The 17111-nt window shown below is 40.4% G+C and overlaps 1 protein-coding gene across 10 annotated transcripts in view; it reads left to right on the forward strand.

The window, feature by feature from the left end:
* Window positions 1-17111, forward strand: part of ARID1B (AT-rich interaction domain 1B) — a 331009-nt gene that overhangs the window by 89181 nt on the left and 224717 nt on the right. For all 10 annotated transcript variants that reach the window (XM_061378216.1, XM_061378224.1, XM_061378217.1 and 7 more), the window contains exon 4: window positions 12634-12744. In XM_061378216.1, coding sequence (XP_061234200.1) covers window positions 12634-12744 — 111 coding nt within the window. The remainder of the gene's footprint in view (window positions 1-12633; window positions 12745-17111) is intronic.

The following is a 17111-nucleotide window of genomic DNA, read 5'->3' on the forward strand; positions in this document are numbered from 1 at the left end:
GCACACGTTTTGGTAAGCTGAACCTTTTGTTGCCAACCTACTTCAGAGAGACCAGGTAGATATCAAAAGACAGAATGCAATCTTGATTTTTTTGCATCTGTAATAAAGCTTGGCTGGACTTGGGAGAAGGAGGGAAGGGGAGCAGGCTCTCAACAACTGACTACCAAACTCACACACTTAAATCTTGGCTTCTAGACAAGCCACCGGTGACCAGCACCTCTGAAAGGTATCACCATACCTTGCTGTATGAAGTGACTTAAAAAGAAACTGTTGAAGTACTTAGGAATCAGACTGATCTTGTGCATAAAGCAATATATCCTTTGTGAGCCTTTCTTAAGCACGTAATATTTTCAGGAAGGGCAAAAGAGGTTTGAACCTGTGTAGGTTCAGTGAACGCTTAACTGATTGAAGTATTTGCCAGTTAGAGTTCTGCTTTTATAAAGCCTTATTTCACAATCATGTTGCTTCTGTAATCAACTGATGCTTAAGTAACTGTTAAGCATATGGCTATTTATCTGTGTGGTGGAGGTTACTTACTTAGCTTAGGAGTTCAGTGAAACCATCCGTGACTCCTGTTGTGCTACAACTTCTCCCAGTAGTGGGAATAGCTGATTATTGTCCATTTGGGGAATGCTCTGTTTGCTCAGCATTGCTTATATCATTCCAGGAAGCATGTCAAGCCTTTCTCTTTTAAACTTTGTGATTTATATCTCTATTTATAAGATTATAATAGGTGCTAGCTTGTCAGACTTGGAGAATGATCTTCCAGAGCCATGTAGCTAGCAGTAATAGAGTCAGGCTGAAAAAAGCAAGGATAATTGTCTGTAAACTCACACCTGTGCACAAACACCAAATTGAGGGCATAGCTCAGAGCAGCACTTAACAGCAGTGCTGCCTCATTTTGCTGAAGGCTTATTTGACCAAACCAAAAACAACTGCATTCAGATTTTGAGAAAACTTTCTTCTCCCTGTTATTTTAAAGCAAACATTTGCAAACATGGTGATCAGTTTAGCCAAATAAAAATCTACTCCAGTTTATTAGGTCTGAAGCCTTTAAAGTTATCATGTGTAATTACCCCTTACACATATCTGTCTTTGTAGTAACTTGGATTTGTTAAGTGGTATTACTGGGGAAGGAGAAGTATTTTATCTTGCAAAGTGATACTACTGTTTATGTATAAAACCTAGCAAGCTTGTTTATGTGTCTGTTTTATAATCCTCCAGAGGTCTGCCAGTGAAAGTATTTGCCTCTGTGTTGTCTTAACAATTGTGTGGTACCTTCAGTTTAAAGTTACCTCATCGTAGTTAAACAGTTTCCCAGTCTGTATGTTCTTTTGATTTGTTCATCCGTTGACGGTTTTCTGCCGAAAATAGGCTTTTCTATTTGCACTTTGAAGGAGGAATTTTGAAGGTCAGCTTTCTTCTCCTGGGAAACCAGCAAGTGCACCTCTTCAGGCATCTGCTGCTGATGGGGGTTTGATGATATCTGGCCGGATAGTCAGAGGAGATGGGTCAGAGCACATTGCAAACCTGTTTGGCAGGAATGTTCATGACCACCTGTACCCCGCTGGTTTTTAATTTTTATTCCAGTGTTCTTGTATCGTTCTAGACTGAGTAGACATAACTGCAGTTCTTGCCCTTGTAAAATGAGCAGTGCAGTCATGAGTTTTTCCATGTACTAAAGTAAAGTTAGCATACAGCATCATAAAGAACCTTCAGTAAATTTCAGCTAAATTGGAAAGAGAGGAAATTTAGTTGGGGGGAAGGAAGGGAAGTCCTATTTTGTTACTTTAAGTGGTCAGTTACGTAGATGCCATTAGTTTGTGGATTCAGCAGGCAATGTCTCATGTCGGTAACAAAAATCTCTGCAGAGCATTCTAGTGCAAAAGGTGAGGATGCCAAATCATGTTTTCAAAGTAGAAACTTCAGTATTTCTAAGTAAATAATCCTGAAAGGAAACATTTTTTCATCTCATCTACAGAAAATACGTAAGATCTGTCATGGAGTTAGTATGTCATACATCGAGAAAAATATTTAATGAGTTTAAACACAGTAAAATACACATGCTCAAATGTATTTCTCAAAGTTCTCAAATCAGTGGTTTGGCTTTAACGCACAAAGTATTATTATTGTTGTTGTTATCATGATGGCGGTATTTAAAGTTTCTAAATTCTGGTTTCTCTCAGTATTTAAATCATAGAAGGTTAATTAAAGCAGTTCTTTATTTTGCGATTGCTTGGGAATATGAACCTCACAAAGCCTGCATTAAATCAGTGAAGTGATAGAATTGCATTTGCTTTATAAAATAATTCTGCAAGAGCAAAGACAAAGCCATTTATAGTTCAGTGCCATTAACTGCTTGGCATTTAGATATTAGTGTAGGAGTCTATTAATTAACTTGATAGTAAAACTATTGGAATGCAGGCTGGTAAAAACTATTTTGTTTTAGGATATTAGTGATTATAACAATTGTTGCTCTCCTTACCACTCTCCTTATTACTTGATTTTTTTTTTTTTACTGTGAGAACAGAATTAATATCCCAGAAATAATTTTATCTGTACTTTTGAAATTTAGCAGTAATTTAAATGGAATAGTGGGTTTATCAAAGGATACCTGATCATGTAATAGTTATTTACTTAATGAATGACCATCAGATTAATGAATCATAGACAAAGTTGTCTGCACAAATGTTTTAGAATATAAATGCATAAATCCTATTGTAAGAATTTTTTTAAATGCAAATGTATAGTACTATGAATTAAGTGATGAAGTTGTAAAGTCGGAAAAGTACTAATAAATCTGAGTAGTAGGTGGGTTTTGTTTTCTGGGTTTTTTTAGTTCTATATGAGCAGTATATAATCTCAATTTTAGTGGTCTTGTAAATTACACCTCATGGCCAGTTGCAATACAGCAGTATTCTCATATGGCCTTTAAATTAACACACATTATTTTCCTCAGAGGCAGGAAAAATAAGTTTGATAATATTTCCTGGCATTAAATTTACCACTGTATTTTTCTTTGGCTGCCTGTATTTTCTTTAATAATTGAAGATTTTCAGTGTACATATATTTAGTTTTATTTTCAGTATTTTTAATTGGGGTTGCGTTGTTGGGACAGTGTATTATCTGAATATAGGTCAGCATATATTTTATATGTATTCATTATCCTTTCCAGTATTTCCCTTTTACTGCTTTTCTTTCTTACTGTAGTAGGATTCACAATAGGGTTTGGAGCATGCAGCTGAAACCTTACAGGGTGTTTTAGGTGTTGCAATCAAATATGGAAAACAAAGAATAAAACACCAACTCAAATTAAATACAATACCACTTGAAAAACACATTTACCTTTACCTGTTGACAAAACTGCTTGGTGTTTTTGTTGTGGGAAAGAGAACAAGTGTTGGCCTTGGTAAGTTGTCCCTCAATAAATCAAGCTCTGCAAGAGCACAGCCTCTCTTCTCATGTCTTCCTTGTGCTTCTCCCTGATACCCAATACGGGTGCTTGGCAGCCTTCCACATGCACGGGTTTAGGTAGAAAATGAAATACCTAGCTGTATGTGTTTTGGTTTTGGGTGTCTGCCTGCAGAATTCATAAAGATCGTGCTCTTTCACCATCCTAAGAAAGTTGAGGTTTATTGTTGCTTCATTACCTAGCAACCCCTTACCAACTTTTAATGAAAGTCACTGGTTTTTCATTGCTATATTAAAGGGTAGTCAGTGACCTGGTCTCAGAGCTTTAAGTTTTCATCACTTATTTCACTTGTTCTCCACCCTCCTCCCACCACTCCCGGTACCAGCCCAACTGGGAATACTTTCTTTTGACAACAAAACCCCAACAACCAACCCAGAAGTGTTTGTGGTGATGGTGATGAAGACTTTTTCTGCCTCAAAGATTAAAGGAATCATTTGCCACAGTTGGTTTAAATTCTCATATTGTGCAGTTCATTGAATTGCTTCTGCTGGTGAGCGCTTCCTTCTGCAAATTATTGTTCTGTTCTGGAAATTATTGTTCTCTTTCCATTTTTTTGGACAAAGGTATTTTTCTATGTGGTGGCTGCATTTAAAGATTGCTGCACAGATACTGTCTTCACAGACCGCAGAGCAAGAGAGCATGTTAATGCAGCTAATTCTCTGTCTCCAGGAGCCCCTAATGTAACATGCTAACCCTCTCATGTACTGAGAAATTAGGTTAACCAAAACAGTAGAGAGCAGCTGAGAAGGCCGCCTTTACCAGAATTGTTAGAGATTTCTTTATATCTGAGCCACAGTTCCTTCTCCTGTGATTATGCTGTTGATAAAATAGTAGCTAAGTGTCATGTCAGTAATTTCAATAAAAATGTCACTTCCACCTCTGTGGTGGTAGAATATTAGGGAATAAGTCAACAGGGTTCACTGGGCTGTGATATAAATGTTGTCTGGAACATAGCATAGCTTTGTATTTGGGGAAGGGAGGGGGAAGAGAGGGGAAACAGACCCCCAAAACAAACCTCACCGGTTCGGTTTGGGCTTTTCTGTTGTTCTACTTTTCTAATGTACCTCAGTGATGTATTTGGGTGTTGCTTGCAACCTTTGCTCACAGATCTGTGAATTTTTGTGAGCCTTTAGATGCTGTCCTGGCTTTTACCTTGAAGCACAGTTACAGACGTGCCCCTAAGAAATCACTGAAGAAATGTTTCCCAGTCTCAAGTGAGGAAGTCTCATCCTTGGGTACCTAGCTCGATTAGCCTAGAGGTAGCAGCTGCTCTCAGTACAGCTTTTGTCTTTATTCTGTAAGCTGGCTTCAGGCTTTCAGCTCTGCTGTAAGCTGCGGGCAGTGCACTGACCTCGTTTCTGCCAGCCAGCCGTATGCTTGGGAGAGCTTCCACAGTGGCAGCAGGCAGTCTGGGGCAGGCTGCTGCCCTCAGGGGCCACAGAGCCCACAGCTCCCCTACTGCAGCAGCTGAGCTGAAAGAAATGGCAGGTTTTAAATCCTGCCCCTCTCCTGTGCCTGGTTGGGTTTAGCCATTTCTTCAGGGTGCAGAGCTGTTCCTCAGCCCAGCTTCATGTCACAGGTTGGCTGAAGAGGTGCGTTCCTCGTGGAGTTTTAGGAAGGACTAGTGTGGCAGGGCGGGACGCTGGATGGCACAGAATCTGTAAGTCATCACATTAATATAGTAGTCTGTCCCAAGTGACTGTAGAGAGTAGGACATGTGAAAACTGTTAGGGATCTTTTTTTCTTTCTTTCTATATAGCTTTGTCAGTGAAAGGATGGGCAGGGAGAGGAAGGAGTGGGTGTATAAAATGAAAGCGTGGTTGGACTGCCTGGCCTTCTAGGGATTTTTAGGAAAAGTCCAAAAAGCTCTTATAAACATAGGAAGATTCATGAAAATAAAATGCTTGTTTTACCCCTCATTTCCAAGTTCTGTTTCTCAGATTACCTCTCCAGGTTCTCCCTCATCTCTTCATTCACACTGGAACTTTACATCTGTAGAACAAAGAAACTACCTTTTTTTGCTGTAAATGAAGAACCGGCAGCTGTTTATCAGGCTGTGCAATGTGCAACAGTCACATTTTAATACAAACGTCAAACTGGCCTCTTTTTTTTGATGTGGCATGTTACAAGTATGAGAGAAGAAAACTAGAAGAAATGTCTTGTTTCTGATTAAATCCACTATTGAGATGCTCTGTGATCCATGGAATGCAATAGCGGTGGAAAGAGAATCGCAAGATAAGGGTTTCCGAGAATGATTTCATCTTGGAGCTTTTCCTGCATCACTTGCTTAACGTGGCTCCTGAAGACCATATAGATGAGACACATGTGAAAAGGGGCTGGAGTGTTTAGGAAGAGAGACCCTTCTGTCTAGTTAGTTGGCTCAGATTACGTGATATGTGACTAGAAACTACACTGTCCAATGTTCTTCCTGTAAGATGGGGGGGGGGGGAGGGACGGGACACGATGACGACAGCACACACAACTGTTTTTGAACCTAACTGCATTTAGAATACTTTCAGTGCATTCTGTAGGGCAAAACCTTCTGTAGTATGAGTTTCTAATTACTTCCTGCGAGTCTCGATGGACACAGCCTCAATAATGTATTTGCTTACCCAAGTTGACTATCTTCAGCATCACCTGCCTGCTGTGCAAAGTATATTTTTTCTTCCCCCTCTGGTGTCTTAAGACATAACTTAATGTCGGTCTGTGAAACTTTGGATCCTGATGGGAGAAAATGGTGTTCCCACTGTTAGATATTTTTGTTTCGTTTTGTTTTTAATTGGATTGAAGAAAGAGATCTGGGAAATAGTTAAGTTTTATAATGAAACTGTGGGTATCTTGGAAAAGAATTTGTGAATAGCACTGAAGAAGACGATGAGATGTCTTGCTGACAATGACTGGTTTACCCCTGAGGCATCCAAACTGACAGGTTTTCTCCAAATTCTCAAGGTACTCAGCATTTGTCTCTGAGGAGTTAGGTGTGATTTCTCTATGATCCTTACCTCCTTTTGGAAAGACAAAGGACTGCTTTGCTTTGCTGTTTCTCTGAAGCACTAGATGCCCTTTAGAACATGTGACAAAGATGAAGACTGAAATGACTTGGCAAGGCAAAGTTTCATCCTTAGTTTTGAGGGCACAGTCATACTGTGGCTTGATTGTGCGAAAATGATAACCACCTTGAAAGAAGAGCAGTCACTGCTTGCCAGTCCCACTGAATAAACAGCCAACAAATAGCATCAGCACATGGAGGCAGATGCCAGCCTGTTGCTTGCTGTACCTCAGGACAGCTGCTTTCCTTATCTCCATTCAGGTTTCATGGTGGTGTAAGGGGTTGGCTTGAAATGATTCACATATTCTGGTTGTGAGCAGGGTTTATTCACTTCACGTAAACACAGACTAGCATGGTTAAGAGGATTACCAGACTGCACTGGTAATCCACCTCCGGTGGTTAACACTCTCTTCTTATATTGTTGGCATAATAGGTGCTGGGACCTACAAAACAATTTTTTCCCGTAGTCACCTGTTCCCTCTGCACAGCAAGAGTCTTGCTTTGTGCACAGTGCTCTGCAGCTGCGAGATACCAGATTCCTTTTCCTCAGGCCTTTAGGGTTTTTATTTGTTTTGGCTTTTCAACTTCTGATTCATAACATTAGAGACACATTTATACGTGTTTCTTTTCTTTACCCAGGATCTTCTGCAGGAGTCCATCTGCATCCTGCACGACCTCTGCAGACCATCTGCCCAGGATGCAAGCAAACCTCTCTGCTCTTTTGTCCTTAGTGGATCATTCCCTACAGGGCTGCATTCTGTTGGCTGCTTGCATGAGACTCAGTGTTGCCTGTGCCCCTAGGCATAGCATTTTTAATGAGTGCAGTCTTACCTACAGTAGTCTTCTAACAGGTTGGCTGTCCTTTGTTATCAGTTTTGTGCTGACGGTATACAACTGGGGAGATGACATGTTAGATGTTATGGTTGGGCTAGAAGCTAGCTATGTAGGGACATGTCACCATTCTGGTGAGGTTTTGTTGTTGTTGCAGGGATTTTTTACATTATTTTTATTTTTTCATTGCAGCTTTTTACTGTAGAAGGTAAAAAGAGGGGAAATGTGTTGATACCCATGTGTCTACACAGAACAAACAGATACTTGGTTAAGTGGCAACAAGAAATGTCCTATAGCTCTTAACATATCACTTGCTTTCCTTCTGTTCTATGGTATTTCTTCAGAGATGAGTAAAATAATCTTGTAGGGTTGTGTGCTCTTCTTGGCTGCTGTATTGGGTCCTGACTTCCACTCTCAAGTGGTCGGGGGGGGGGGGGGAATTAACATTTGCTTTCAATTTTGCTGTTGTCACATTGCTGTAGAATTCACTGTTCTCACACTTGAAGTCTTCTAAGGATCAACCAAGTGAGTCAAGAACATGAGCTAAAATAGTTTTTAATGAGTTTTTCAAATTGAAGTCTAGTGTATTATTTACCTTCTGTTTAATCATCATGGTGCTTATCTTCCTGGGTGGTCATGTTATCCCTCTGAAATTTGCTGCAGTAGAAGTGGATGAAGCCTGAATGATATTTCTCACCCAGCCCTTCTTTAAATGTGGTTTTCCTCCAAACATTAATGCTTTCACTATGCTTTCATTTTCCATTAAAAAATAATTTAAAATTGTTTAATAGTTTGATCTTATCTTCTTCGGCAGAACTAATAACAAATGTGCATTTCATCTACGTGGTTTCAAGCATTATCAGCACTATATTTATTCAGGTTTGCAGAGAACATGTAAATGTGGACAGGCTTACTTGTTTGAAACTAGGTCCAGCTAGAGAATGAAAGCATGACACTGATTAACATTGTACCTCAAAAGGGAAAATGTAGTCCACCTGTGGCCTACTCCAAAGTGGTCGCAATGCAGTTGACTTGGGCTACAGTTTGGTGGCTGGTGAAGCCAGGCTTGTGGCTGGCTGCCACTAAAGGAGGGAGGTTTCCTTCCTCTCTGTGCTCACCCAACCTTTCCAGAGGCCAGCTCTGCTCAGTAATAAATCTGGGGGAAAAGGGGTTACTGTTCTTCCAGTTTTAAGTTGCACCATTTCAAAAAGTGGGTGAATAAAGACCACTATAGAGACTAAGGGGGTGTGTGTCCAACTACATGACTTGTGGTAGATGGGAGTAAGGGGCCTTTGACTTTCTTGCAGGCTGGTACATCTCCTTACTTGATCACTTTAAACCTCTGTGGTAGTAAAATCCAACAGCAGAATTAAAGACTAAAAGTTGATGAGTACAGTAACAGAGAATAAGAGGGAAGAATGTACCCTGTTTCCTTCTTTGTTCCTCAGGCTACGCAATTCTCAAGCTCCATATACTGCAGTTTGCACACTAAGCTAAAGGTGTATATGAAACAGGGGTGGAGAAATAGTCTTGGCTCTGTGGATGATAAGCAATTGTTGGTTATTATTACCCAATTCAAATATGGATTGATTTCTGAACAGCTTATGCAATACATAGGGTTTAGGCTGTGTATATGTAAGCAGTATGTAGGCATAGGTTGTTGGTTTTTTTTTTGTCTACCTTCTTCACAGCATAAATGTTTCTTGCAAAGCCTCAGAAGTCTAAACTTCAGCTATTTTGCATACATGTTTATGACTTGCTGATTATTTGTCCCTTTGCCTTTTCTAAAATCTGATGGGGGAAACCCTGATTTTAGTTATTTTACAACTTTGTTGACAGTTTGTGCTGTAACAGCTATGACATGATTGGGTTTGTGCCAAGTTGGGAAGTTCTGAGTGGAAACTTGTAGCCGCCTGTTTATAAAAGGCTTGGATTTCTCTCTTACACACATGCTCTTCTTCTGTGAGGGAAAGCATTCTCAGTGATTCATAAAAATTCATAAGCTTTGCTTTGAAAGCTGATGACATTTGATGGATGAAATATTGGGAATCAAAAGAAAATAATCAAGGATCCTGGGAGAAAATTGAGCCACAGTATCAGTGGGGGACTTCTCAGCCATGACTGCAGCACAACACGTGGTAGCATGTCTCTCTTCCCCTTATGTTCCCTCTGTTCAGCCCTCAATAAATCCATTCCTAGAGGCTAGAAAGAAAAATGACCTTTCAAACCTGAAAGTGAGAATTGCCAATTCCATGCATTTCTTCAGTGACAGACAATTTACCCTAATACTTCTGTCCTTATTTCTTATTTATCAAAATCTGTTGTATCTGTTCTGTAATATGCTGTATGTTGAGAGAATTTCCTAGTGCAGAACTGAAGAAAGGCAGTAGGGATTTTTCTCTCCTCTGTTTTTCAGTGGAAATTATACTAAGCACTATTTTGGTTACAAAGCCAACCTCTTAGTGAAATATGCTATTATTTAATCATCATTATGTTTAGTATATAAATGGACTGTTTTTACTGGACAATGCATATGTATAAACACATAAAATTATACACACAGCGCCATGCATATTTCATCTGGGAGATTCCCATGCCTGCAACTCACTGAGAGCAAACTGACTCTTTACTTCTCAAGAGCCGCCTTCCAAGTTTCCACTGATCCAAGTAACTTAAACGGCTTTATGGAGAATATAAGGAGGAGTATGTGTCCCTGGAAGGGGGTTTGGAACTAAATGATCTTTCAGATCCCTTACATTTATGATTTGTAAGTGTATGATTCTGTGTGATCGTGGTCCCATTTGGAGTGCACAGGTATCCGCATCATAACAGACACGGGTGTCTGCAGTACTTGTTTCCAGACCTCATCTAGAATTGAGCAAATGGATTTGATTATTCCACATCAGAGGAAAGCACTATGGTGATGGTTTAAAAAGACAAAGGGTATCATGACTGGGGTTTTTAGTGTGCTCTTCACTGTGTGGAGAAACATTTCATAGATGGTCTTCGAATACCCAGGTAAAAGTAAATTCCATTCAACATTCAGTATTTCTCATGAGGAAGTGTGCTGTCTCTTCCCTCTCCCGCTCCAGTACCCCTGGAAATTTCAGTAGGAAGTAAGATTAAAATCTTGCAAGTGTGTGGGAAAAACCATGCTTGGTACTTTGTAAGCAATTAATGGCTCTTGATTTTTCACAATATAAACCACGTTTTGCTTCCTAGCAAAATCCTGTCTTGTCTTGTTCCTAAGGAAAAAGGAACAATCGCTTTTATAAAATGACATCTCCTAAATTGAATATTCCATTTATCCTTTTTCACCACTTTGGGTGTTTCTGAGTGTTCTGTTGTTGTTTAAACAAGTGGTTCTCGTTTGGGGTATTTCTGTAAGAACTGAGAAGAAGTGAGCAGAGTGCTGAGCTGGAAGTTGCAGTCTGGGGCTGCTGGGTTTATTACAGATGCCTGCGCAGTGACAGCCCTGAGCGTGTGCGTGTGTGTGTGTGCGCGTGTGCGTGCGCGTTTTGAAATAAAATGGAAAGCAGAGGTTTGCTCATTTGTTTGCCTATTGTGAAGCTGTCCTGCACCTTTCTACTCCTTTGTACTGGGGTGAAGGCTGCTGAATGGGGGCCTTGTTCCATTTGTTGATTTTAAACCTCACTGTTAATCCACAGGAACCTGCTGGTGTGCGCAGCAGGAGAGCTGTGTGACAAGTGGAAATCTGGGCGGGGGGGAGTGCGGGGGGTCACAGGGGATAATAATCATTCAGCCATCAGCCTTTGTCACCCTTAAGCCTAATTGTTACCCTCTGCTGGTAACCACATTGAAATGCTGGCCTTTTAAGTGTTTCTTGATTTTACTTGGCACAGGCTTAGGGATAGGATCGTTTATTGCTGGGTTTACATCGTATCAGGTTTGCTAGGGTTTGTTTTATTAGCCGTGCTGAATTTTCTACATCCTTTACAATAATTCAGGAGAGTCCAAAGAGGTGGAAGGGGTTGGATGGGAACAGTACGGTTGTTAAACAAATTTCCCTCTGTCAGGAGCTGGGATAAAAGGAGAGACAGAAAGCTTTCCTGCTCTGCAAGCCAGCTCTGTCACGGAATCTCTGCATGAGCAGTAAGTGTCGGTCTGGACCCTGAGCTGCCTGAACAGCCCTTGGTAAAGCAGAACAAGGCAACGTTCAGGCTGCAGTGGGGTGGGCAGGGGTTGCTTCCCCTGCCCTGTCTTTGCACCAGGAAAGCGTGTGTTCCTTCAGCTGCGTGTCAAAACTGAAGGTGTGGGGGTGGCCGAACCACACTCAACGGGGAGTACACTTGGGAGGGGGAGAAGAGAATTAAACCGTTTAAAAACAACAGAGAAAAACCTTTTAAGGTGAGATATCTTTTCTAGCAGTCAGGAACTGGTTCTTCAACTTTCCCTGCCAGTTACACATGCTGAAGTCAGTATTCTGTTTTCTGTTGTTTTCCTTGAAGAAGTTAGTATAGAAGCTGCTGTAGTAGCTAAAATGAAGCCTGAATCTAAGGCTTTACGATGGGCAAGTGTGAAGTAAGCTTGTATTGTGGGTTGTGGGATAGCAAAGGGGAGGTTGTTTAGTTGCTCTCACCGCCCCTGTAGTGGGTATTGTGTTAAGCCATTACCTATGACTGCTTGGGCTTCTTGCTATACGGAGAGAGGTAAGTCACCTTACCACAAAGCTGGTGTTGGCTTTGGATCTACACTTTCCTTCTAATCTGTCAGATGCAGTATGTCTCCAGTAGAAGCAGCAACTGCATTGTGTGCTACGACCTGATAGCTAGTGCTTGAAAGTTGTGTCAGTAGTAGTGATGATAAATCAAGTGTTGTTGCAGGAGTCTGATTACGTAGCATAATTACAATATTAGTTTCAATTCCGGTCTTCCACCTGGCTCAGTACTTCCGTCAAAATGCTTGAGAATACATCTCAGGAGGATGAATGTATTGACCACCTAGTGCTTGCTACTTTGACAGTATAAAAGGGGGTCATTTATTTAGCAGGCTTGTTTTTGTGCGTTTCCCTATCTTCCAGTGGTATGGTTCCATGCTTGTCAGCATGTTTCTCAGCTTCCTGCATTTCTTTACGAACAGTGCAGGTCATAGTGGTAGCTGTGAGGGCTTGATAATTCCATCAAAACTGTTTAATAAAAACTTCTGATAAAAAAAATACAACCCATCAGCATTAAGCTGTTGTATTTTCACCCTTCTGTGATGTGGATTTAATTGTAATTACTGAGTCAGGTTAATAATTGTGCTACAACTGTTGTTTCAGGACATGTCTCAGGAAGGCTATGGAACCAGATCTCAACCCCCTATGGCCCCAGGAAAGCCTAACCATGAAGACTTGAATCTAATCCAGCAAGAAAGACCATCGAGCTTACCAGTAAGAAACGAATGCTTGTTTCAGTGTTTTAAAATTAAAGCAGTTTACGTAGTATTTCATTGCATCTAGGATGAGCAGATGATAAATACTGAAAGAAGAAATATTGAACAAGGTTGATCAAAAACTGTTTTTTAACATATGAGAACAGACAGCTTGTGTATAAGTGGACCTTGCTTAGGCTTCTTATGGTTCAAAATAACACTATTTATGCACATGCATGTTTTGTGCTTGTGCACATATGTATTTGCATAGAGGAAATGGATTGACTTTTTTAGCTCTAGGAATTCTGTACTTGCACAAAACAATCTGTTGAGGAAGAGACTTTTTTCTGTGCCCTTTTCAAGGATTTCAATAGATTCTGGTTTAGAATACTGCCGCCAGGAGTTACTTGCTCCAAACCCTGAGCATCAGTAATGAGTTTGACATGTTAATTCTGCTACTGTCTACTACACTGCAGAAGTGTAGAAGTGATACTTGGGCTAGGTTGATCTTTTGATTAGCAGACTATTTTGGACTAACAATTCTTAGTTTTTCTGAGCTCTGTACATTGTGCTGTGGGAAAAAACAGCACAAATTAATATACTTTGCAAAGACACTGCAGCTACTTGCATTTCTGAGTATCTTATTTCACTGTAATGGAGAAAGTACTCCTTAGCCTTGTGTCTATGTGCCCTTCGTGGTTTGGGGATTTTCTTGTTTGTTGGTAGTAATCAAGCATGAATTTAAACCAACTGGAATATGTTCAGTTTGAAGGATGAAAATTTTTTATAAACTGTATGACTGCTGGCTTAGAATAATATATCGTACTCATACAGAATACTTTCTGCAGTCCATTATGTATGTATTCATCTGCACCTAGCAGAGAGATCTCTATGAAGAGTTTACCTTACTAAGACGCGTAACAGATCTGGCAGTATGTAATGTAGTTTACCTCTGGCACATACAATGATTGTCAATCAGTGAAAATAGGGCAGTACACATCTGCACAGCATTTTACAGTTATCTCTTTGACATGTAGGAGAGTATAGGTGCCACAAGTTCTTTATATGACGTTTGAAACATGCATGTTGCAGGAGAAACCATGGAGACTTGTGTAAGAAGAGATACCCGTTTGCTCTGAACCTTGTATTGATTCCACAGTCTTTCAGGAAACCTTTTTTAAAAATACTAATTTCTCTGACTAGGCCTCAAAAATGTATGTTGGCAGTTACCTTAAAAATAGTAGCTACTGTGGACATTGAACTGTTTTGGCAACGGCTACGTACTTTAAAAAGCAGTGACATTAAAAGGGACATTTTGCCTCCCCCAGTTTTTCATGAGCGGTGTTCATTAGGGTAGAGAGAAGCGAATTTATTTATCAATTAATGTTCTACTAATTTGCCTTTGGTTTTCTTAAACAGTTGTCCTACTTTTAATCCATGCTCTGTCCTACCTCCATCATCATGATATCTAAGCAGAGTATTGGGTATTATCTGTGTCTCTGAGTGTTTAGTATATTTAGTAGCTCATTATTATTATAGGAATGAGTAAGCTGGTAGTATTAACAGTGAATGTTAACTGTTTTGGCCACACATCTTAAATTCCAGGTTAGTCCCAAATGCTGTTATTGAGACATTTCATTACTGAAAAGCTTTGATACCTAATCAGAAAGCAGTCCGTGTACACAACCCCCCTGCTGTTTGGATATGGAAGGGTATGGGAGGTATTAACCATTCTGTCTTCTATTTTGGGCTTGGGTGTGTTGTTTGGTTGGGTTTTTGTTTGTTTTGCAAATTGAAAAACAACTGAAATTCTTCATATGTGGCAATAAGACTTTTTTTTGATAGTGTGATCAAACTCGCTATCATCTTGAATCCAAGGAAAGTGTCTTAGAAATTAGAAGCAATCCATATATTCAAAGTATGGTGAAACAAGGTAGATGCGTTAATACGGCTCTGAGGTATGGATGGCTTGACTGTATGAAAATGGTGTTTTTTCTCTGGAGCAAGTTGAGTTCAGATTTGAACTGCTACAGAAACCTGTGATCACTATCCCTTGTTTAGTATTCCTAATTATAGTGTCATTTTGGGATACTAAATATGGCTTCTTAAGTTTGTTTTCAAGGTAATGCTGTTCTTCAGGCTAGTAGTCAGTAAGTCATCTTTGTACAGTGAACCTTGAAATGATAGTGGTGTTATGCTTTTAATAAAATCTAGTTATGTTTTGTTTCATGGTATTCTGGTATTTATACAATATGCCCGTTATCTTTTTATTTCTTAAGGGCATTGTGTAAAATCACAGCAGCTACACAGCAAGCTTACATGACTGTCTAAAAACAACAAAGGAGATGTAATGCTAAATGGTGAATGGTGTTCTCTGATGTGGCTTTGAAAAGAGTTTTCCTTTGATGGATTTGAAGAAGAGCTGGCCACTTTCTGCAGCACTGAATGCTGGCTTGTGTCATCCTTTGGGGGACTTTTTTCAGCAGGTTTGTGTCACAGTAAGTGCAGCTGAACAGCTCAATAGTTGTTCCGTTTCCTTCACACATTGTATATAGAAGTCCTGGCATGAATGTTCCCATAAAGTTCAAAGCGGACAAATTTGTAATGTGGGTTGGTAACAAATGGCTACAAACAAAATATGGCTTTATTAGCTACTTCTAATGGCCTGTTGGATTCTATACAATGCTTGCTTTCCTTCTCCTAACTGCTCTGATATCTGGAGGGTTTGACCTGTGGGTCTCCGACCATGTGGAGTCACTGAGAGCCCAAATGAAAAGTTGCACAGAATAGTGCTCCGAGCACTTTTGTTGGGGTCACAATTAGAAGGAAATCTCAAGCTTTTGAGAAAACATGGGAGTTAGGTACTCTGTGAGGAAAGGAAGTCATAAACAGAAACTGTTCCCTATTAGAGTGGAGGAATAAAGGGGGGGAGAGGCTTGAATGAAATTGTCTGGAGAACAGCTACTACACAATATATTTATTGAGACTTAAGGGATAATAGCAAAATGCACATTTCTGCTACTGTGAGAAATCTAGAACACACTTACAGGAAAAAGCTTCCAAATGATACATCTGCAGATTTGTTGTTGCAGTAAAGGAACTTGTGTCAGCAGTAGGCTGTGTGTGTCTGTGAAGACTAATCTTTTATTTTGTCTTTAATGAGTAATTTTGTAAATGTTGGATTTTTGGTCACATTGGATTGTGTTGATAGAATGAAGAGCAGAAAACATAAATTAATTTCTTTTTTATTGGCATGAGTGTGAAAGTCATTTTAGATAGGCAGTTGTGGTTTTGCTATTACTTTCTCTTAATAAGGTGGTGTGTTTTTTTTGTCCCGTATCAGGCGTGCTTGTTGTCACATGGCCTACCTGAGGTTGCCATGCTTTTGAAACACAGGTTTCTGCTGATTTTTTGTGTTGCAACCTATAGGTAAAGTTCTGTGGCTGCCTGAGGTGTTGTAAGCCCAGGGCAGTTGCAGTCCTGCCATGTGCTCCACAGCATGCCAGCTGTGCCCTCCCATGTCCTCCACTGTCATTCCTGAGACCACCCAGTGCATTTGACTTGGGGAGCTGAACCAGCTGAGAAATAGCCACTCTCTTTATTTCTGGGTTAGTTTTTGACTGAATCGTTGTGTAATTGCATGGGTGCCACTGGTACCTCAGATAAGGAGATGGGAATCAGAATCTGTGAAGGGAAAGGAGACAGTATGGACTGCAGCAGCTTTGATTTTAGCCACATTCTGAAAGACTGTATGATCTTCCTGGAAGGGTTTAAGATGCTGTCATCCTGTCAACTGAGACACGATGGCACAGCAGATCCCAGTGTTCACAGCTGGGCCCTGCAGCAGTCCCAAAGCCACAAACAGGCACAAGATACTTCACTTCTTTTTGTAAGGTAAGTTTTATGCCAGTTTACATCCCTGAGCTGTTTAATTCAGTCAGTGAGTGCAAGCGCAGAGGCATAAGCATGCAAAGCTGGAGGCCACTGGGGAGCTGGGCTTGTGGCAGCCCTCATCTGCATCAGTGTAAACTGTAAGGATATCGTGGCCTTAGTCTTATAATTTAGGTTCATCTTGCGTTTACTGGAGGTCATGGAGTGTTGAAGGGGGGAGGTGGTTTCTGGAGTTGAGGAAATCAGTGCTTTACCTGGTCACTCAGAATTCTGAGTTCATGAATTAATTCTGTAATATCACTTATTCACTGGGTCATCTCATGAAGACAGAGCAGGTTCTATGGAAAACAAAACAGTAGCCAACAGTGGACGTAGAATGCCACTTGTATCTTGTGCTGTGCCGTGACTTGAGAAGTTTGTTTGTGGTTCTGCAGTGTCTATAGTTGTATGAACTTCGGTGTCAGGTAGGTCTCAAAGACTGCATGTTGTTGCTTG

This window comes from Neopsephotus bourkii, unplaced genomic scaffold (assembly GCF_033783945.1).
Source record: "Neopsephotus bourkii isolate Nb327-2 ecotype Australia unplaced genomic scaffold, CSIRO-AGI_Nbou_v1 NB_1765, whole genome shotgun sequence".
Taxonomy (NCBI): domain Eukaryota; kingdom Metazoa; phylum Chordata; class Aves; order Psittaciformes; family Psittacidae; genus Neopsephotus; species Neopsephotus bourkii.